Source organism: Crocodylus porosus, unplaced genomic scaffold (genome assembly GCF_001723895.1).
Source record: "Crocodylus porosus isolate Cpor-Errol unplaced genomic scaffold, CroPor_comp1, whole genome shotgun sequence".
Lineage (NCBI taxonomy): Eukaryota > Metazoa > Chordata > Crocodylia > Crocodylidae > Crocodylus > Crocodylus porosus.
This window is the reverse complement of record NW_017728931.1, coordinates 61,162,186-61,186,001: the sequence shown is the minus strand read 5'-3', so window position 1 is coordinate 61,186,001 and position 23,816 is coordinate 61,162,186. Positions and strand designations below refer to the sequence as shown.

At 39.4% G+C, this 23,816-nt stretch overlaps 1 protein-coding gene across 1 annotated transcript in view; it reads right to left on the bottom strand.

Moving 5' to 3' along the window:
- The window catches only part of ATF7IP (activating transcription factor 7 interacting protein), a 138,560-nt gene that overhangs the window by 23,409 nt on the left and 91,335 nt on the right, over positions 1-23,816 (bottom strand). Inside the window, exons 10-12 of the mRNA XM_019543919.1 lie at positions 21,028-22,479; positions 8,528-8,622; positions 4,663-4,811 (exon numbers count right to left, since the gene is read on the bottom strand). Coding sequence (XP_019399464.1) covers positions 4,663-4,811; positions 8,528-8,622; positions 21,028-22,479 — 1,696 coding nt within the window. The remainder of the gene's footprint in view (positions 1-4,662; positions 4,812-8,527; positions 8,623-21,027; positions 22,480-23,816) is intronic.

Below are 23,816 nucleotides of genomic sequence, written 5' to 3'. Positions count from 1 at the left end.
TGAGGTTGGCACATCCCTCAGGCAGTAGGTATTTTGACAGTACAGGTTTGGAGGAAGACGCTCATGAAATGCCTGGAAATTCATTAGCTGAACCGCTGAGATTCACCTGCAAGGTGGTTTAGTCTTTAAATGTCCTGGAAATGGTGCAAAAAAAAGACAAGGAGACAACTAGAAAGACTGAGGACTGTCAATGCAACATAGCAAAGTTCAGGAAATATCCAGAATCTGCACAGCTTTTCTCCCAGCCTTGACTGCAGTTTTGGGAAGATGACCAGAAAGGTAAAGTGGTTTGGGTGGAATTCTGAGACCGCTTTCGGGATGAATTGGAGATGTGGTCTCAATGCCATCCTGTCGTCCTAAAAGTATATGGAAGGTGACGATGGCATGAAGGCTCAGAGATTACTGGCTTGCCATCCTGAGGTGATGGCCAACTTGACGATACAGTTGTGTACAAAACATTAGGTAAGTTTCAAAGACATGCTTTATGAGTGTCAGAAAAATAGTGTTGATATTCATTAGGGGGAAATATTTCTAATTAAAGAGTAAATATGAAGGAAGTCCTTGAGGGATCCGATACCTTCGTATGTGAGAAAAATTGAGTATGACCGTAGTAGAGTATGATATGCAGAAACTGACAGCAGATAAATTCAGAAAGGAAAATCCAAGGCCTATCTTTTTTTTTTTTTTATAGGCAGGATGGAGTTGAAGATCTTTGGTATCTACTGGGTCCCTCATTTACCGAGAGGACAACCCTGACTAGATGAGAAGCTGAAAGGTTGCAAAACAGCTCATCAGGTCAATCACTGCCGTTTTTGTCTCTGGAATCCCAGGAACCCTCATAAGGAACTCCTGGAAGAATTTGAAGTCATCATGCACTGATACTAAAGCCAAAGATACTGCTTTATCAGGAAATGAAGATGATAAAATCAAAGGCTGATAAGCAATGCCAGTTCTTCCTGTTACTTTGGTGTCAGGAATCAGAATCAAATGACTGGGAGAGTTATCTCTTTCCCTTCAAGTGAGGTGGAGACCAACTTCTTGATATAGAATACTGTCAACTTCAACAGGGTCACAACAGAATATCACTAAAGTACAGATGGTTTGTTGGATACTGACCAGTCCAGTGTCAAGTCTAACAAGCCACTCACTGGGCAGCTGAGCGCTTTAGGGAAACCTAGCAGATTTCATAGACATTAGGGCTGGAAGGGACCTCGGAAGATCATCGAGTCCAGCCCCCTGCCCAAAGGGCAGGAAGTCAGCTGGGGTCATAGGATCCCAGCAAGATAAGCATCCAATTTACTCTTGAGCATCCAATTTACTCTTGTAAATTACTGTGGTGTCAACTGCTGACCTCAGGGAAGAGTTTTCTACTTAGGGATGGTAAGGGTATAAACCTCAATAATAGCAAGGAGGCAGAGATCCTCTTTAGGTACGGGGCAAAAAAGAGCACGGTGCTCTCAGTCCCAATGTCTGTAATGGCAGAAACAGGCAGTTTGGTACACACTGGCTGTCTTTGATGTCTATCACAGAAGTGAAGCCCAGGGGAGAACAACAACAAACAATGCCTTGCTAGAGTTGGAACTGGTACCCATGGGATCCTGCTTGCCACTAACTTCTTCCTTACTCCAGCTGTCAACAGTATGTAGGACTCAACAGATTTACTTCAGAGAACTTACAGGATCTTCCTTAGGGCATACACCGACCACTTAGTGGACTGTTTGCATCTTAGTTCACAGCAGCATCCTCCTTCAGCGATGGACTGACAACAAAAGTGTTCATTGTGGCTTTGGTGCTATTGACATTGGACCCAGCTTGGGTGCTGAAACTGCTGGCACCAGATCTATCTGTGCCAGGCTTTGGCATTGCTTACCTATTATACAGGATACTGGATGATGCTCACTTGTCTACTAGGAGGATCCAAGGGCTCACCTCAGAGTCAGAAACAGTCCATGAAGGTCTCATAACAATACAGAGCTTCCTCCTCACATCTGGTATGTTTCCGACAGAAAACACGATGTATATTGAAAGTGTAGTCAAGTTCAGGCAACTCTCATAGGGAGAAGCATCTACTGTGCCCTTTTTAAAGGAAACAGCCCATTACAAAGCGGACAGGGCTGGAACTCCATAGGTTTCAAAACTACTACATTAAGAAGCCTTTATAGGAAGGTCTAACCGTGAACCATTTGATTCAGACAGAAAACCACTTAGCTATAGTCCCCACACTCCTTAAGTAAGGATGACATCAATGAACCATAACCATCAGCTGCCTGTGTCCAGCTTTGATCAGATTTAGATTAAAATAGCAATGAAGAACTTTGATTAGCTGATTATAATGTAAGAAGATAAATTATACACTGTAATTTCAAATCAGACATGATAATTTTCTCTGCCACATCTGGGAAACAGATAGTAATATTTAGCACTTTTACAGCATTTTTCATAGGTAAGTGTCTTCACTCTACACACAAGAAAACGAAGGCACAGAACAATGAAGTGACTGCCCATCTGAGTCTTTTGCCCTTTCTACAACTTCCTTAATTTCATTTAGGCTGAAAAGTGATCACTTTGTGCAGAATTTCTGGAACTCTTGAGACAACATCATCTGTTCTGGCACTGAACATTGAACAAACCAAACTTAAAAGGCGGCCGATCTTTTGTCAATTAAAAGTTTGACTGCCATTTGATATGATTCATTTTCATGTTTCACAATCTTACTCAATTCCCTCTATGGTCTCATCTTTACAGGGTAATAATAAATGGGGTATAATGAATAGGTAAGATGAACTAAAAAAAACACATAGAAAACTGACGTGTAACGCAACAGCTAACTACTGGAAACCCTCCTTAATAGAGTTTTCAATAATTGAGTCTACTTAGGGATCTACTCCTGAAAACTGGGAAAAACATCTTTTTGCTGAAGACTAGTCTTGATTGTACGAAAGATAGGCTATAAGAAGAATGTATTAAAGGCAGGCTATAAGAAGGGCCAATTTTTTTTTTCTTAAGTAAAGAATTACTTCCTTCTATACTCTTCCTGAGTTACAGGAATATTCTTATGGAAAGGGTAAAATCACAAGAAAATGTTTTTGCCTTCCCTGAGAAGTGCATACATGTTCCATTAGGAGTTCTGACAGCAAGCAACAGAAGACAGAGGTTGAAGACTCATGTATATCTTGAGCTGTTTCGAAGGGGGAACGTTTCAAAAGGGTAGTTACATTTTAATTGTTACATGTAAATGAGCTAAGAACTACAGAAACCTCTAACTTCAACACAGTATCACTTATATCTGTCCACTCACAAAAACATCATTTCACTTGGAAGAGGAATCAAGAGATGCGTCAGAGTACTTAGAACCTATAGAATGTAATAATAAATCTGCAGACAGATTATAGAGAGCTAAAGATGAAGTTGGAGGGCTCTTTAACAGTCACAACAGACTCTGCAGCTCCTGAAGGTAGAATATATATTAATATACAGTCCAGAAGGTAGTTTATAACCGGGCCTGGAAATATATACCCCTTTTTTTTCTTTGGGAAGATTCCTATAATCTTCTTAGCTACTGAAGATAAGATGGGTTCTTACAAAATAAATATATTGTAAAGCCAAATAGCCAGAGTGAAAGAAGTTGTGAAAAAAGTTATCTAGGTGTTTCTTTGGTGTAAAGTTACCTCTTACTGGTAAAAAACATTTGTTAGAGCTGGACGTCACAGTCATCTGATCTACTGTACAACAAACATCTCCCCAAATCCCGTTTGTTTTCTTTGGTATTTTTGTTAGTTTATTAATTTAACTGCACAAGTGTTGAGTTAACTATCTTTTTAATTGAAAACCAAGCTTCAGTGATGACAGTGGTAAAAAGTCCTAACTGCCTATGCTACAGCTTCTAGTATTTCGAGCAGTGGTGATGAATTATAGTTATGGAATTTGTTGGCACAAATGAAGCCAAAGAGAAGTTGCATGATTTTGCATTACACTTGGCCCCATACTTTTCCATCACTTTGAATCCTTTCTGATGCTAACATAATACTGTTCTTTTATTCAAGGAAATGCTACTATATTTTTCATACTTTCTAAAAAGAGGGGAAACACAATGAGGTAAGACTAAACTCCCAAAAAACCCCGTGTGTAAAATTTTTTTACCGTAGCAATAATAGTGCAGATGTCTCGAGAAATCTGACTTTTCAGTGATAAGATTTCAAAGAACAGTATACCTTTGAGTCCCATACAATTCAAAATGTTCATTCTAACTGGCTTAAGCATCTGGTTTCCTGCTGATAAGTACAATTTATTTAAGATCTTTCATTATAGTGACATTCTCCTGAAAGCTAGGAATCCCACCCCCACCTCTTCACATATACAATCCAATATAATTCCAGATTGTGGATCAAGTCTTTTCACAATTACCTGAGTTTAAAAGTTGTAAGGGCATGTGTGCTTCCTTAAGAGAGAGCAATGAAAAGCTGTGAGCAGCTTTGGTGCCACCAGAGACTATCACTGTTATAGTTTTCCTGTCATCACCCCCTTCCCCTCCCTAAGACTGATGTATAATCCTCCAAAAAGCAGTAGGTACTTGTTTCTCTGGATTATCCTTCAATAACAACGGGATGAAATACTATCAGTAGCGATTTTTTCTCCTTAATAAAAGTGTGCTGTTAGACTTACCTTGGGAAGAGCCATCATCTTCATCATCCAGTGTGAGGTCTATGACGCCTCCTGAATCACTTCCTGCGACCTTTCCACTCTGAAAGACAAAACTCCTGCATTTTGCAAAGGCAACTCCAGGGAACACAGAAGAAGGTGTGTGGACTGAACTTTAAATACAAAGTAGCTCAGAACTGAAACACTCTGCTTAGAGGGTGTAAAGGGCAGAAGGAAACTAGAGGTTAATTCCCAAGGAGTGGGAAGAAGGAACAGAATAACTGGTGTGCAATACAATATTATTTAAATAATTTTAAAATGTTGGGATGATGTAGTAACAAGACTGCTGATAGAAGACTGAGGTTTTTTTACTATATACTGTATATATTAACGTGGGACTTTCCATACAAGAATCTGTGTTCTACCACAAAAGTCACAGCAGACTACACTGTCCGGAGAAGTTATAGGAAGCTTTGGTGATGCTACAAGGAAATGAGCAGTGGCAGAGTGGTTTTAACCACCAGAAAAACATATTAAAATAAGCAGTTCCGTTTGTCTCCAATGTAATTAACTTCACAATGAGAAAGGGAAAAACTGCATAGGGATCTGTATGTTTATAGGGCATGCCAATTAGATAACTAAATGGGAACAGCATTCTAAAGTCTTTTTATTACTTTAGTTTTAACCATGTTATAATGTTGAATTGACCTATAGATGTGGAGCAATTTGGAATCACCCTTTTAAAGACAATAAACAACTTCTTTGGCCTTCATGAAGGCTGAATGCTATAATACTCTCCAGCAGCGGCGTATTCAACCTTTTTTTCATTTGTGGACCTCTAAAAAAAAATTGAATGGAGGTGCAGACCCCTGTGAATTGTAAAGGGTGAGTATTCACATACTTTTGATTGTGCATAGCCATCTTTTGATAGATCATACTCATTTATTTATTTTACCCATTTCTGCCGACCCTTAGAGATAGCCTGCCGGTCCCTCTTGGGGTCTGCAGACCACGGGTTGAAAACCATTGCTCTAGAGTATTGTTAGAACAGAGATGATTTGCCTCCGAATCAATGGGCTTTCCTTGGACATTCAGGCCTTTTTATCTATGACAGGAAATGCGGGAAAGTACATCTTTCGAGATCTCTACACACATTTTTGGAGATGTAGTCTGTGATGTGAACTCCTGGTTCTTTAAGTCTCCTGAAAGCTTTTGAATCTTACTGGTTTATGTAAGTGGCATACAGATATTTCTGGAGTATATTAAATGGCTACAGATTCAGGAACCAAGCTAACTCCCAACTTGTTTGGGCCGAGAGTGACCATAATTGATTTTATTGAAGAACGAACATAAAATAAGTGGTATGGGACAGAGTTTCATGTATTGACAGTTGAAATGCCAACAAGTATGAGAAGGTGAAAAATAGTCAGTGCTGTCAAACAGGGACACACACAGTTGTTTTCTTTATGCATGACCTGGATATTGCTTTCCCTGAAGACTGCCACTGTAACTGCTAACATCTTTGTGAAAATCCTACATGAACCAAGACTAAATCTTGGGGAGAAATTTTTTTGCTGAGGGCAAAGGAAGAGCAACCTAGAATCCCATCAGATTCCTGTGTATCTAACTGGATTTGTTGACCGTTGAATTCTTCTGCTCTGTGACTTTTATAATAGAAGGATTTCCACCTGGAGTTTTCTTCATCAAATGAACTGATCAACTCATCTTAGGGTTTAGACACGACACTTTCCCCCTGATTATTTGATTAGCATGAAAGAGAAGAGATTCCTTCAATTGTGAGGCGATGGAAGGCAGATAATGCATTATCCCTGTTAATTATTTCTTTTCTGAGAGGAAGGAGACAGAGGATTCACTAAGGAGTCAAAGGAAGAAGAAAACTAAAATGCTTAACCCCAATATAGTTTACAGATTTATCAGTTTGAAGTGATTTTCTTTCAGTCCTTCTGCCCTAATGAATTTAAGATCCTTAGATAAACCTCTAGAGAAGAGAAAGGAACTAGCAGAGAAATAGTCTTGGGAGGCCAACTTAACCTATGCTATTCACCTAACACACCTGCAAAGTTGAATTTGGGGAATTTGAAAGACCAGAACTGGGAATAAATTTTAATCATAGTATCATAGGAAGGGACCTCAGGAGGTCTAGTCCAATGCCTTGCACAAGGCAGGATCATCCATCCCTGTCTAAACATTAACTATTTATTTATTCTACCCATTTTTTTTAAACCAACTAGAATGCAGATATCATTTCTCCAGGTAATCTATTTCAACCAACCTCATAGTGAAACTTCTTGCTCATATCCAACCTAAATTTCCCTTGTTACAATTTAAGACCATTATTTCTTGTTCTGTTTCCTGAAGATGCAGAAAATAATCTATCACTAACTACCCTCTTTGCAATTATCCTTCAATTATCTGAAGACTGGCATCAAATCCCCTTAGATTTCTCTTCTCCAGGCTAAATAATGCCAGTTCTTCCAACTTTTCCTCACAAGTCTAGTAGGACTAGAGTGTTGTTGTAGCTGTGATAGTCCAGGAAAAGTATGAGGCAAGGATTTTATTGTGATACTGTGTATTTTAATGGACCAACTGTATAGTTATATAGCACCTGGACAAACTTTTGGTTACACCTTTTAGTCTTGTGCAGAATATGCCAGAAGATCATTTCCCTCGAAGGAAAGACCAAAGAAGGAGTTTAGCACCACAGTTGCCCGTCTACAGTGATGAGTGTCTGTTATTCTCTGTTGTTACCAGGATCAGGATTTTGATTCTTTAGAGCAATGGTGACCAACCTTTTGGACTGGCGTGCCACAAATTGAACTCTTTACTTTCCTCGAATGTCCCCAAAGGTGTACCTGATAAAAGTCTGTACTCTGGGCATTGAAGTGGAGACAAGGGGGCTTGAGTCTCTGTCCATATGGAACAGAATGGGAACAAAATGCTGCTATGAGATAGGTGTTACTGCCAGGACCCTTCCCTGGCCTCACAACTACTGGTTTTATATTGTGCACAACTCTCCAAAGCCCAGAATTTGGTGGCAGCTGCAGTGCCACAGGTAAGTTAACTTGGTTCATGGTGATGACACCTGACATCTCCTCTTGCCACAGCATCCTGTCCCTACTCCATACCACCAGAAACTCCACTCCTGCCTCTCTTCTATTGGTCCCTTTTACTGAGCGCTCGGGTACAGTGTGCCATACACACCAGTTGTCTGTACCACTCCAGTTTGTATGTGATGCTCTAAAGCAGGATTGGCTAAACTGAGTTGACAAGCAGAGGGAGAGGGAGAGGGAGAGGGGGAAGGCGGGGGTGAAGTATTACTTAACTCTACCTAGGTGGCATTAAATTTCCAGGTTCTTGCAGAGTTCCTGAATCCAGAAAAAGTAAACAATACAGAACATACAAGGAATCAGATATCCAAGCGCTAATTCATAAGATTTGAGGAATCAGCTATCTAAGAGCCAATTCATACTGCTTTTGTAAAGTGAAGTGTAATTTCTTCACAAATGACGAAACATTCTGCCTAATACAATATAGGTTATTTTCACAAATGGAACGGCCAGTTGGTCAATATTTCAAGGAGGATTGTCACTTTTACCATATGATAGGAATGGGATGGAGAGACTGTAAGGAACTTTAACTACTTCAAACCAGACTATCATGGCCAAGTTGTTGGGGAAGAAGAAATACTTTCCTGTTTTTTCAAGGAAATATCTTTTTTTATTTGACCCCACCCTCCACCTTTTTAATTGAAGGAATATGTTTTGAATAAGTAAGGGGAACTGGATCACTCTGATCTGTGGCATATCACAGAATAAAGGAAACACTCTGATGCTCACGGCGTCTCACATAAAGCTAAAAGTGACCAAACTTGAAAAGCTTTATGGCCTTTAACAGCAATAGATCCACCTCTGCTACATCTAGTTGCTTGAATCCCTCTCCAAAAGCACTGCTGCCTCTCTTCATCTTCACAACAAAACAGAATAGAAATTATAACTGGCACTTTCTGAAATTTGTGTTTGTATGGTCTATTCAGACATTTTACATCATGAGAATTTGGTATCTTTTAATATCTAATGGTCCTATATTTGCTTCTGTAATAATGACCTTCCCATAGAGTTTAGAAGAAAACATTTGATTTTGGCTTATAATAATAATAGTTTTGTACCAGTACTGTTAACATTTTGTCAATTTCTATTTAAAAGGAATCTTTTCCTAGTAGTTTATGAATTTAGCTGAAAAAATGTTATGTCCTTAAAATTAATATATAAGGTCTTCCTGAATATGACTTATTTTAAAAAACAATTACAGGGATTCAGTAAGCAAAATAAAAGCCTTGTGGAAAGTAATCTTTATACTGTCTTTTTCAGGTCTTATTCAGACAGTTTATGTGTTTGCTTTTTCAAATTGGTGCGGTGAAGTAAATCAATTCATGGCCAAGTGAAGCTCTCCAGACTAGTAAGTTTTCCTTTGATGTCTACTGTGGAGTCATTTGAACAATATTAGTAATGCCAGGTGGAACTGCATAGGAGAAGCATGGGCAAGCAAAGACGACAAAGAGGCAAGACAGGATAATAAAAGTAAAGGGAAAATAAAAGAAGAGGAACGTAAAGGTAGAGGAAGAAATAAAAGGAAGAAGCAGGGGAGAAATAAGAGGCTGAAGATGAAACCCAGTAACGATCACCTTCTCTGACCAACTACATTGTGTAAGTGCTCCATGCTACCACTAGTTTTCTCATTCAGCCTTGCCGATTTTATTTATAATACATGGTGAAGGGGAGTGAGAAGAAACCACACACCCAGTAGGCAGTACTTTATTTATGTAAATCCCTCTTAAAAATGTATTTCTTTGGCAGTGAAGAGCTACCTAAACCTCCCTTCCAGTGCCACCCTATGTCTATAAAGTGGTATGCATATATCTCTATGGGACCTGTGCCTCTTCTCAACTGGTTTGCCAGGTGTTGCAGGAAGAGCACAGCGTGTGAGGAAGAAGAGCATACTGACAACAGCTTTTTCGTATGACCAGCAAGATCAGAGTAGACAAAGGGAAAGACATTAGGCAGGACTAGTGGAAGGAAAAGAAGTACAAAGTCCAGAGGATCTTCAGACTCATGAACAAAACTTGGCAATTCTGTTTTTATGGATTTAATTCAGAGCCTCCATTAAAGATAGTCTAAACTTATAAGGCTCAGTGCAATGCTTTAAAAGGCGCATAATGAAAAGCAGGTATAAATTGTATTTAAAAATACAAAATTTTTTAATATTTATATTTAAAAGTTGGCAGTCTTGAGGCTTCTGCTGAAGACAGCTCTTTTACTAAAAAAGGATCTGTGCCACTGGTTGTTCTTTAAATCCATTTTCAGAGATTATATCTGCTGGAAACCCGCTTACTGTCTTCTAGCTCAAGAGTCTCTAAACAGATGACTCTAGTGAAAAAAATTAGATTTTAAGTGTGAACTACAATAACAAGGGGTTTGTGCTCAAAATTTTGTATACCTCCAAATAACAGAATGAAATCCTCTGCCTCCCCCAATTCTAGCTGAACATTTCTTTTTAAAAAGAAAACTGCAGCAATGAAAATCACTTGCACTGACCAATAGGATAGGCCTTGGGAAGAGTGGTACTAAATAAAAGCAAGAGTAGAGAGATATTTGGAGACTTTCTGGAAACAGTGCCACACAAATGGTGACAGAAGACAAAGGAATACACTACACATTTCAAGAAAGACAACTTTTGGTGGAATTAAGGTGCCTGAAGCTAACTTGTTAAAAATCTACAGTTGCATTAACCTGAACTGGTAATGAAATCCCTTTATTTTGGGAGGCTGCAATAACATTTATCTTCATTAAATTTGGGTAAGGGTTAATAATACTTCAAAAATTGGCAATTTTTCTGAAAGACATGTATCCACATCCCGCAACACAATGAAAACTTCAGGTGCTTCAGTGATTCTGAAGTTACTCCTCCCTTGGCATCTGGAGACAGTAGCATTGGTTATGACATTGCACTCTAGAGCTACAACTTTACATAAGTTTTGGACATTCTGTCTGACGCTCTCTGGAAAATGCAGGGAAGACAGACAGACTCTCTCAGCTCTCCACCAGCAGTTTTTTTAGACTACAATTACTACGAATGAGTTATTAACAAGCTAAAAAAAAGAAAAAAAGGCAGCAACTTTTTTTGGGGGGGGAGGGGGCAGGGGAATCTTTATATGCAAGGAATTAGATGAAATAAATTTAAGGTCAAATGGTGTGGTAGCTGCCTGTCTGATCAAGACAGCTACCACTTTAATAATCAACACAAAGAGATGTATAATAAATATTAATAGCAAATACCCTTTTTTTTTTTTGAGAATCCAAGCTAAACATAATATAATCTTTACCACTAAAACCTTCAGTTTTTTGGCATGCTAAGCATCAAAATGTTGGAGGTCAACTGGATGTTCTTCTCAAATTGTAAATAATATACTATGCTCGATTTCAAAACTGTTTTGGTATTATATAACGCCATGGTCCACTAAGCACATCGAAGTAACAATGCACTGTTATTAATGTAATGTAATGCCACCTGCTTTTTTTTTTAAGCAAAGAAACATTCCAGTTAAAATATAAAATTGAAAAAATTGAAAAAAATTACAGTACAAAACTAAAAATTAATTCCAGACTAGAAAGGATTGAGAGTCTAAAGGCTAGCTGTGGCAGGCCTACAGTACAAAGACAATTATTATTGTTGTTAGCAGTTGCTACAAGCACAAAAAAAAGAGATGAAATAAATTCAGAGTGCTGTAAAACAGACAGATTTGTGCAGCATCATAACATCACAATCATACAAGACGCACCAAGGCGTTATATAATAGCAAAAATGCATTTAAGATGGGGGGGGGTGTTAAAACTGAGTGCACTCTGCTTATCTACCATATTTTGGAGTCTGGTACTGACTCCCTTCTTACCCATGTATGAAACTTGTCATTTCAGGGGACACACACACACACACACACACACACACACACTCTTAGCCACATTACTTCAGCAACAAACAGCACCATTTAACACGTAGTAAATGGCATTTAAACACACACACACACACACACACACATAATTAGCCACATTACTTCAGCAACAAACAGCACCATTTAACACGTAGTGAATGGTATTTAATATTCCAGCCTTGGAAAACTTGTCATGAAAATTTACCAACTCAAATATCAGATCTATTTGCCAGTCCTTACATAGACAAAGATGAAAGTGATCATAATGAAAAGGCTAATAGGTTATTTGTCTGGTACTCCAGGCAAGTAGAATTTCACATGGCTGAAATACTTGTTATGACAGTGCAGATGCACACAGACAGAGTACATATTCTAACAAAAGACTTTTTCTGTATTATCTTTAGGAAGAGACTACAATGTTCCCCTTACTCTCATTTAGAACTGCTTATTACTTTGTTCAAAACAGGAACAAAGCAGCAAGAACAAAAGGATCAAAGAAAGAGGGACCAGCAGAGTAACCAGTTTTAATACACTCCTATTTATTATATACCCTTTCATTACATTACTGCAAATAGCGTAAGTTGGCTCTATTTCAATAGGTTTAAGATTCTTCATTATCTCACAATTATAAAACTTACTAGAACCTAAAAGCAAGATCATTGGCTTAACATTTTCTTGTTGGAGTTAAAAGTAAGGAAAAAGCCACTGACCATGCTTCAAAACAATTTTTATCACTGCCTGCTGTGGCTTTGCTTTTTCTGAATAGCATAGTTAAAAGGGTATATAATACACACATGCACATACATCCCTATTTAGTGTCTGGCACTCTTGTAAGGTGAAACATGTACTTTGCTCTCTCAAAATCTATCACTTACAAAAAAAAAAAAAAGATAAATATAGAAAGGGTACTATGAATAAAGAAAGATCCCAGTACTGAACCAATGAGATCTATACACACACACACTAAATTAATTTAAACCTCTCTCTCATTATCTATCTATCTATCTCCCTTGATAGGTTTAATTTAAATTTAATACAGCCCACTTGTACCTATTACCAATGACTTGCACAATAGAACTGGATGAATCTAGCCTGAAATCATTAGTTAAGTTTGCCTGTTGTTGAAAATTGCTGTCAGTAATTGGAGCAGTTCATAAAGCATAGAGAGGTCTTGGGAAAGATGCATCATTTTAAATTTAGGATTTTTAAAAAGAGAACTGCTTTATCCAATAGCACTACATACTGTTGAATAGGGCAGGACTCGTATAGGATTGGGTGCAGGTTAGTACACGCTGCGTTCCCCAGTTTCTAAATCTTAGATGTAGACTTGATCACAAGTAAAGGTTCCACCTTACAGGTTAGAACTAACTGAATTTTAGCAGCACAAACAGAAATCCAATATCAAAGACATACAATTCAACTGTCTTGTTTTACATAGATAAATATACATTGTTTATTTTCAGTGAAGAAAACATGAAATGCAAGGAAACATGTTTACCTGTAATGTTCAACAATATACAAGACTGATATTAGCTGCTTATAAATCTTTAAAACTGACATATCCACTCTAATCACATTGTTTACCCAACAGGCTCTACATTCACAAAGTTTTGTCTCAGTGAAGGGAAGGGGATAAAGGTTGTAAATATAATTTATCTTTTAACATGTTATCAAGTGAATTTAGAACTGCCAGCAAAATGGCCTCCATAAAGCTTTATTAAATACTCAAACAAATCAAGTAGCATTGGAAACAATGGGAAATGAAACAGGCCAGTATTTTTCATCATGTTAGTTAAAAAAATACAATGCACAGATAAGAAAGACACGGACTCAGAAGACTAAGATACACCACAGGCTAGGATAAATTAAAGTGCTCAACTGACATAAGGGGGCCCACCCTTAAAACAGATGAAGATTTTATCCGATGATTTTTAATGCAACTATTCAAATTTGTTCACTTATAACTTAATCACGTCTTTCATCCTTATAATAAAAAACAATATAATAAATTCACTCTATATGCTATAGTTGTATGTTTATATATAATACATTATATATATTATATATAAATCTAGTATATGTACTGGGATTCACAAAAAATATATATTTCCCAAAACATTGTAAACATTAGTAATGTAATTTAAAAAAGCATGTGTCTCCATACAACCAACCAGTAATATACACCTCTAAATATGGTAAAAAGTGCCTGCTGTGTCTTCAAAAAAAAAAAAAAATTACACTTTTAGGACCTGAGGCACTGGGAGGGTTGTGAGCAAGGAACAGTGACTGGATAGTAAGAGCAATCCTTTCTATAGCTTTGTGTGTAGAGAAGATAAGTGTTAAGAGAATTTAACAAAGGACCTAATAAACAAATTGAATAGGCTTTCTTCTCTCCTCTCTCCATATTTTCTTTTGGGGTGAGAAGTGAATGAGCGACCAAGCAAATGTGCACATCGAAGGCCTGGGAGAGAACTAGATCAGCTTCAAGGTGAAGCTCCTTGGAACACTTGCTGCTTACTGGTAGCTCTGTCTATGCTGAACTTATTAAGTATATACACACTGCAGAAGCACGAGTGCAGCACAAAAAGACAGACATGCTACACTAGAACAAGTAACTATGATAATTTCAACCAAAATCCTCAGGGACTTGGCATTTTAGACTATTACAATTCCAGAAAGGTGGGGCAGAGCAGGATGGCAGTGAGAAAGGTGAGAGAATCAGAAAAAAGTGCACGTAAATGATAAAAATTGATTTTCTAGATCTCATACACCAAACATTATAGTTTCTTTAAGCACAAACAGATTATTTTCATAGTAATGAAAAGAAAAAAATATCTCAGCCCGTTGTGAGGAGTTAGGCTTACTCCCTAAGAAATGGTTCTCCCTTGGGGTTGCGAGCAGACTTTCTTAGTCTCTATTTGAGGGAGACCAGGGAAGGGAAGCTCTTTATGGTAAAAGCTTCCATGGCTTCTGACAGCAAAGCATTAATTTCTGCATGAAAAAAGTATCTGATGATTGTACAATAGAGAGAACATGGTCAATTCCCATGCTATTTTGAGAGGTCCTGCTGAGTCACGGCCACCCTAGCATGGATCTTAGTCCTTAAGAGAGTCAGTAAAAGCTCAGTGCTGCTTTCTGCACTTGAATGAAGCTTGAAGATCCAGCTCTTTGGACAAAAAGAATTGACAGTCGCTTTAAATGCATGTCATATTCAATTTTAAAATGAATTTTGAGCATCAACTTTACAGGTCTGGAGACCAAGATCCTCTCTTTATAATTAAAGCATAAGACAGGAAAAAAGTAGGTTCAGCCTCTACCCTCCTTGAGATCAATGTTGGCACTACTAATAGGTAATCTGATTAATGTCAATTTTGACAGATTCTATGATGCCACCTTTGCCACAAGTAACCGGGTGGAAATCAAATGAACTTATTCTTCACTTCTGTCATAACTGAATTTACATTACAAGTAAAACACTCTCACATATTTTGTACATAACTTGAGTAATCCTGCCTCAAAAGCTTCATATTTTCTGCCTTTGGTGGTACATGTTTAAACTCTTTAATAGGGTGGAGACTATTGATTCGGCTCTGACAGGACTGAAATAAAATAACTTTTCTACTATTATTTAGCAATGACCTAAGCTCCTTCAAACACATTTACTCTTGTTCTAAACCAGTAACAACATTATCCACTTCAAATTTTTCCCCATACTAAAGATAAATACCCCTAGTCATACTGCAGTCAATAGCATCAGAACAGCAAACATCAAATTTATGCTGACAATAGGGCTCGTATAGGTAAGACTGAAAAATTTAGTTTTACAGATCAGGTACCAAAAATCTGTCCCAAAGGAACAAGATACCCAGAGTTGTAACAAGAGTCCATTTTTTCCCTCTTTCTCTAATTTCCACATAAATTTCAGCGTGAAACCACTGGCTTTGCAGTATGCCTGTACAGGAAGTAGCACAAAAGACCAGAGCAGGGCATGTGGGCAGTATGAACACAACAAGCAGCAAAGAAAATAGAGAGGAAAATGCATCACAACAGCACTGTTTTTGCTGGATAACATTCAACTATAGCAAGTCACAACAAAAAACAAAGAGCTACCTGAGATATGGATGAGAAAATTTTGTTTTCTATATTAGCATACATGGATGGCAGTAGTGCTATACAGATATTTTCATATTAGTAAAAACTTGGAAGAAGTTTTCAAAAAAAACAATTCACCATTCAAGCAATGAGGATCATGTTTTTAGGAATCCCTATTTTAAGATCTTTATTGACTCTAAAATTCCTTAAGGTAGACTACTGCACAATTTCCTTCTATTATAAGAGGTTATAGTGTTCTTCAATTTTCATATTTCCCTGTATATAGCTAATAGATAGAACTGCTTTCCCTAATACCCCAGCTTAATTTGCATCATCCTTCAGTAAAATTATAATCCTGATTCTATGACTGTCTTTATACAGAGCCAATAATGCCACAAATGTAACCCTGTAACTAACTGGAATGTGGACTGCGATTCTGAACTAATTTAACACAAATTTATTTGGCAAGCAACCAAAGGGACAGGACCATTATTATTTAAACAGTGGCTTGTGAAATAACTGTCATACATAAAATCAAAGATTGATATGGCCGTTGTATTCTTTAATGCACTTTTCAAACTGTTATACTGTCTCACGTTCCATAAGAAAATGGAACATATTACACCCATATTATGGACTGGGAAACCAACCTAGTGACTATAATGACTTGTCCAAAGGCACTAAAGGAGCCCTGGGGAGTCAGGATTAGAATTAAAAAATTCCAGGCACCTACCCTTCTTTTGATCAGACCTCTTTATAGTAACTGATTTGATACCCAGCATCTTTTCTAGCAAGAAAAGACCTCTTTTGAATTAGGGATTTAATACAATGGGTTTTCATAGAGGTATTTTAAACCATTGCAAATGAATCAGATTTGCCCAGTGAAGTTCTTAGTAGGATGGTCAAAGTTTCATTAAAAAACAACGCCCCCCCACCAAAAAAAACAAAACAAAAAACCCACAACAAAAAGCTGCATACTTCCAAAGGGCAAAAATGTCTTTTAGCAGTCATTTTAAATACTTTTCTCTCTGAAGCAGCCTCCTTTTCTTGTGGTTTCAAAGCACTGTCTCACATTTCTTAAAATACTTCTGTGTCCTATTGCAAATCAACATATGCAATTGATTGAGTAGGTATGAGAGCTACACAGAACAGAAATGTTGAGGGAAAACACCACCTCTTGTTTTTACTTGCAATAATTTTAAATGTCCTATGACATACTAGAAATTTTTTTTTCAGGAAGAAATACTATTTAAATTGTTGAGTGTCCCTTTAATAAGTTTCCTGCGATAGGGTAGAGGAGAGTACAAAAAGTTGTTAGCTAAGCTGTCCAGTGTGGCTCGTTAAAAATTAATGTCTACGCTCCTCCCATTTCCTAAATAGCACTGAAATAAGCATCAATTATTTTTTAAACACACTCACTCTCATGTGACAAATTTTTAGCCTGTAAGAAGCTACTTCTTTGTGAATATAGTAATAGATCAGCCCACTGCAAAGCAGGCAGTAATACCTAAACTAAATCTGGAGTGGAACTATAACTAGAGGATTTGTCCGTATTGACTCTGTCGCTAGCTCCTCTTCAGTGCATACCAAACCTCAGAAATGAAATGAAACACGAAACCATCTTAGAGTGGACTGCCTGAGCACACTCTCCAGCACCTCCGTGATCCTTCAGGGCAGCCCTGAGTGCATCTATACAGCCTCATTTCCTGGATGTGGTGTGTACTGAGCAGGTACGCTTCTCAACAGCAGTCCCAGTTGTGGAACGGAGGCAAAACAGAAAAGCCTTATTTTGGACAGGGTTAGGGGAAAAGTTGGAAGAAAACAAGATATATACTTCTTTTTGGTGAAAGAAACTGAGGGAATATTACTGCACTGATACAAGTGCTTTCAGACAGTTTTACAAATGGTACAGTTATGTCTCAAAAAGGGAGAAAACACAAGCATCAAATGTTGACAAAGTTAACAGTTCATAAACCTTTCTGTCAACTGCAAGAGAAACACCTCTTCATCGGGGACAAAAAAGGTGATGAAAGTCAGGGGACACAGAGAAATGGTATGTTCAAAACTACAAGACATGCATGGAAACAGTGTATCAACTCAACCTATTCACTTCTAATGGAGTAATTCTGTTGCCTGATCATCTCCTATGAGAACACATTTTCCTCACTCCACACTGCAGAGTAGCTCCCCACACACTTGCAGCAGTTGCTATAGTAGTATTAACACAGGTTGCTATAGCTGAGGTGCAAACTTGCTGCACACTGGCTGCAGCAGGAACACCAGAATGCCCCTAACCTCCCAAAGTCTTCACTTTGTAGGTGCAGCCCCATGCCACATGCCTGACCAGTGAGTTTATTACAGGCAGTCCTGGACTTACAATGTTTAGAATTACAACATTTCGCACTTACAATGTTTTTAAAAATTGACACCCTGTTTCAACTTTATGACGTCAGTTTTGACTTGACAATGCTTGATCCGATGCGATGCCACGCCAGCGAACAAGTTCACTGCATCATTCATCTCCCTGGAGAACATCTGTCCAAACTTCCTTGGACACTTTCTTTAAGAAAGCAAACAAGACTCCAGAAAAACCTGCAGCCAAGATTCCTGAGAGGACTCCAGCCAAGGACCCTTCAAAAAGTCCAACTAAGAGCCTTTCAAAAAGTCCAGCAAAGTCACCTCAAAGAAGTCTTTCCAAATCAATATGATTGCTATTTACAAAATAAATACATTAATGTAGCTATATTACTCTTCTATGATTGACAGAGTACAAAATTCTGGGGTATTTTGGGTGATTATTTGGGTTCAGGAACCAATCCCCCATTTATAACCTTGTTTCTTATGAGAAAATTGGTTCCGAGTTGCAACTTTTCGACTTAAGATGCTGTTTTCAGAAACCAATTGTGTTGTAAGTCCGAGGACTGCCTGTACTTGCAAATTAAACAGAGGATGGTCAAAGTTCCTCTTGAAACCCAGGGGAAGAACTGGATCTGCCTGCTCATCCAGCTGGGCAGAGTGGGGAAGGGGTATGTGTGTGCCTGACTGGGGACAGCGGTGGCAGTGGCAACCCAAGCAAGGCAGAGAGCAGGAGCAATTCCTGCGCCTGGCCAGCAGCTGGTAGGGGGGGGTGGCGTAGGGCAGCCTGTGCATGAAGCAGCTCTGTGGTGGGGCTAAAGAGGCAGAGCAAGGAGCATGTCCTAGGAGTACTGAGGGCCCCAGTATGCATGGATGGCAGCTGGCTGGGCAGTGGCACAGAATCAATGCCACTGCAGCTGTGGGTGGGTGCCCTGGTAGCTGGACTGGCTGTATGGGACAAGCCCTTTGTGTCCACAACTGCCCAGGTCAGTTCAGAGGCACCAGTGGGCCTGGAGCCCAGGAAATATGTGCTGTGGGGGCTTGTGTGCTCGCTGCCATGCCCCCTGCACAAGCTGACTTGGAGGTGCTGGTGGTTCCAGAGCCCGGCAGCTGCCCACCACAGGGCTTATGTGCCCACAGCCACCGCCACTGCGCCCCATGGATGAGCAGGCACCATGCAGAGGGTGAAGAGCAGCAGGCACATGAACCCCTGGAAAGGGTGGCTGCCAGGCTTTGAGCTGCCAGCACCTTTAAGCCAGCTCAGGCAGCTGTGTGTACAAACGGCTCATCCCACATGGTCAGTTCCCCATGTGCACCTAAGCTCTGCCTTTTCAGCCTCGCTGCAGAGCTGCTTCATGCAAGGTTGCCCTATGTTGCCTCCTCTGCCAGCTGCAGGTTCCTCATGCTGCTGGCCAGGTGCAGGGCTTGTTCCCACTCTCAGGCCCCTGCTGCCACCCCTGCTCCCGGCCAGGCACACACATACACCCTTCCCCCCTCCACCCAGACAGACCTGGCTCTTCCCCTGGGTTTCCAAGAGGAATTTGACTGTCTTCTGTAATTACTTCTTCTAAGTAATAAACTCACTGGTCAGGGTGTAATAAACTAGTCCTTTCAGTTTTCATGTAGACAGGACCCAGCTGCATTTCTAATTAGTCTGTAGTCTGCTGGGGTGAGAAAAAGAAATAATCTCTAACCACTGTTGAAAAAAATGGCCAGAGACAAGTCTTCCTGCAAGTTGCATCAGAATTATTCCTTAGAAGAAATTTACCATGTAGAAGAGTAGAGAATATACAGTTAGATTCTTGAGCCAGCCCTCACTGCAGGGTACAGAAGGGCAGGGCCAACCCTGCATCCCAAAGCATGCTGGGATGCTGCAGGACTCATTTAACTAAAACCAGGAAGGGGTCTGGTCTAGAAGTTTCACAAACTGATTTGACCTAAATCAGTTAAGTCTGATACTATATACAAGCAGGTTCATCTTAAATCAGTTTCAGCCATTTTGAAACTGGTTTGTGTGCACTGAACTTCTGTTCTGCTACAGGTTTAAACCAGTTTCTGATCACTTAAACTGGTTTGTGTGTAACTTCCATCCCTAGCCTCTGTGGCAAAAATCCTGGGGGTGGCAGGAGGGAACAATTTTGCTCCCCTATGTACTAGGGAGCACAGGGCTGGGCAGCACAGGGCTACACCTGCATAGCAAAGACCCCTGGGGAACAATTCTGGGTCCTCTAAGTAAGTGCTGAGGTCAGGTGCCCTGCTCCTACTCCCCCTTCTTTGTTAGGCTACTGGTCCCAGTTCTTATCTTACTAGGAATGAAGGCAATTCAGGCACAAGGAGAGGAGGTGATCAAATAACTGCTTGTGTGTTAATGCATGTGTATGTGCCGTAATGTATTTGTATCTACTCCTCTTATTTTGCCTCTTCCTGTGAAGATTCATTATCATGTATCCGTAAAAAGCTACATCAGGGCCAATAGGCACCAGATGGCTCAACAATAAATATACTCTCCACAGCTGCAAGATATAAAGTCATACAGTGATTGAAGAAAGTTTATGTCTTCAGTTAAGTGGCAATCAATACCATCCCCGCATTATTTGAAATGGTTCTGCTTGGCCACTAGAGTCCCTGCTGCTGTTAACGGTCATCCACTCTCCAAGCCCTGCTTTTATAACTTCTGTTCTGCAGCTCACTTTGGGGGGCAAGCAGGATACTTCTTCCTGAACTAAACAGTAAGAAATGTCCTTAGTAGCCTAAGACCAAAATAAAGCAAAGCAATATGAGAACTTTTCCTTTTTTGATAATAGCAATGAATCTTAAAATCAGTTTCAGTTACAGTAGTGTCAAGTCATTGGTTCTTGTTTTAGCACATGGTTTATAAAGACAGGTTCGTTACAACATCCTTGAAGACGGCTGGCAGTTAGAGACACACTAGTTACATCCTTAGGAACCAGCACCTTGGAAGAGCTGTGGTTCAACATGATGTGGCTTTTAGAACTCAGAGCCATACATCCCCCAGAGATTAAAGTCACAGAGTTAGAGCTGGGTATCACATGGTTGCTGGCTGGTGCAATAGGTTTCTTAGGAAATAAAGACATTTTGTTTTGCTCTAAAATGGCATGATTTATGGAAGAAGTAGAGGCACCAGATGCTGGCTCTTGTATCACTTCATTTGGCATAGTGTTATATAGGTAACTGGGGGGATTCTCCATTATATCGGACCAGGCTCTGTAGCGAATTTCTGCAGCTCCCCAGTAATGTCTAATAGCAGACTCAGAGCGATGGCCCGTCACTGCCATGATCTCTCTAGGCCCCAGTCCTGCTTCACATAGCAGCTGGATGGTGGTAGTTCTGAGAGAATGATTGGTATACCGTTGGGACAGCCTGGCTGCCTCGCTTATTCTGGGCATCATAGTACCTAAGTAGTTTACTCCCATAGGCTCCCGTTTGTACCAGACAGGCTGCTCTTGCATCTGCTCTAGAGTTAGCTTTAAAGGATGCAGGTAAAAAGCAGGGGGCTCAGGAGGCAACTTAGACAAATAAAGCTCCAAGGAAAAAACAGGACAGTTTGGGTCCCCTGGCATATCATACATTTTCCCCATTTTATGGGGATCTTCTGCATTTTTCCCTTTGCCAGGGCATCTAAACATAGCATACCGACGCCCATTCTTGTCCTTCTCAACCACAAAGGCATCTGGAGCCAAATCTCTTAAGATTTCCCTCCCTCGTTTGGCAAAATGCAATTGCAAATCAAACCACACCTTGTTGACCAAAGCCAGGGGACTGTGTAACCCCAACACTCCAGACTGCTTAATCTTACGCAGGTCCTCAGCAGCTATGGGAGGGTGGTGGTGAGTTTCATCCTTTCCCTGCATGCGCAGCATCTTCAACACACTCACAAACACCATGTTTGCACTACCAAACTCCTTGTCCTTCATTAGGCAAATCTGACGATTATATGGTGGCATTTTAAGGTGCCGGTTCAAGCCAGCACGCATGGATTTATAACTTGCCACACTGTAGGTATTTCCATCATGGTTCCTTATTGTGTAATAAAACTCTCTTAAAATATCATTGAGTTCAGTTACTGGCACCAATTCAAAACTAGGATTCTTGCCATTTTTGGCCAGCCACTGCTTTAGTAGATTAGCTGCCCAGCCAGTCTGCTTGTGGGTGTTTTTGATGCTCTTAGCATCTTCTTCCTCTTCTTCCAAGTCAAAGAGGACATCCTCAGGGAAGTTAAAATTCGGCTGCACTGCTTCTACTGGTTCTTTACTTTCTGATGAAGTCTCTTCCTGTTTCAACTGGTTTTTGAAACAATTGATCAAAGTTGTACCATCAAATATGCCACGGGTATACAGCGCACTGCAAACTACTTTTTGTTCCGAAAGCTGTGAAGTGTGGAGTAATACATAACGTTTTGGGTTTTACATAATAAAAAGCAGGTGGCATTAATTCGATCTTTAAATGACATAGGATGTCTTAATATCACACCTTGCTAGCCAATTTTTTAAAAAAATTAGATCATTAGTAACCATGGCATTACACATGCTTTAACTTGTTTCATTCAAAGTAGCCCTAGAAACATATAATGTAACAAAAGGCTGAAAACCGGAAAGTATAATTTTTTCTCCATTCATTCAACAAACCCACCACTCTGACAGCCCATTATCACCACCAACAGGGGAAATTCACTGTTTCTAAAAAAGGGTTTTCCAGGTTTCAGGCTTTGCCAAACATGAAATGTACTTAAATGTATAATCTTATTCTTAAATTAATACCTGTTTTGAATCCATAAATTGGTCAACCTTCTCCATACTGAAGAGATTAAATATACATATCTCAACTATGGATTACATTTTTGTAGCTATAATCCACAGGTATCTATGACAAATTAAGTTCCAACCTACCACTCTTTAGCTACCAAATGCCAATATTGTTTGTGGGGCAGGATTTGGTCATTCTTCACTGTTTGTCAGCTATGCTAACTCTGCTGCTATCATGCTTGGGGGAAAAAGGTTGCCAGATGGAATTTTCTTCTACTTTCACTGGGATGTCCAGCAGATTTAACACTATCTGAATGCCCGGTTAGACAGGGAAATTTTGCACAGCAGCAGTTGACTTGATTTTCCTCTTGTGCTAGTTATACACACTCGTTTAAAGCCACTAAATTCTGTAAAATTCTTTCTGATTAATACCAACATAAGTTTGAGGTGAATCATATCCTATGCTTTAATTATGAACTACGATACAGAGAGAAAAGATTACAAATAATTTAATAAAGGTTTTATTTTTCCCTTTCATCAAGATAAGGAGATCAGGATACTGCAGTTTCCTCTACATTTTCCTACAGAACGTTGTGGCATGGAATACTGGCTGAAATATCAGAGGTCCAATTATTGTAATCACCTTTGTTAATCTTCTTTTTGGCATTACGGGGCAAGGAAAGCTGCACTCATTTAATAAGTTTATAACTTTCAAATTGGGATCTTTAGAAAAAAATCTGGGTTTGATCTTTTGTAATTTTCTCTCTAATATCAAATGTATTTCTAGGGTTCTTCTAAAGCATTAATTCATTTCACACAAACCGTACTGGGACTCTTTGTAAGGGTAACCAAGAACTGATGTTTTCAGTGGAAAAACAAACAAAAGGAAGACACTGTAAGCAGGAAGTACAGCAGAAAAGAAACTAAGTATTTAGTTTTAAGGAAGAAATGGTGGGGGGGGG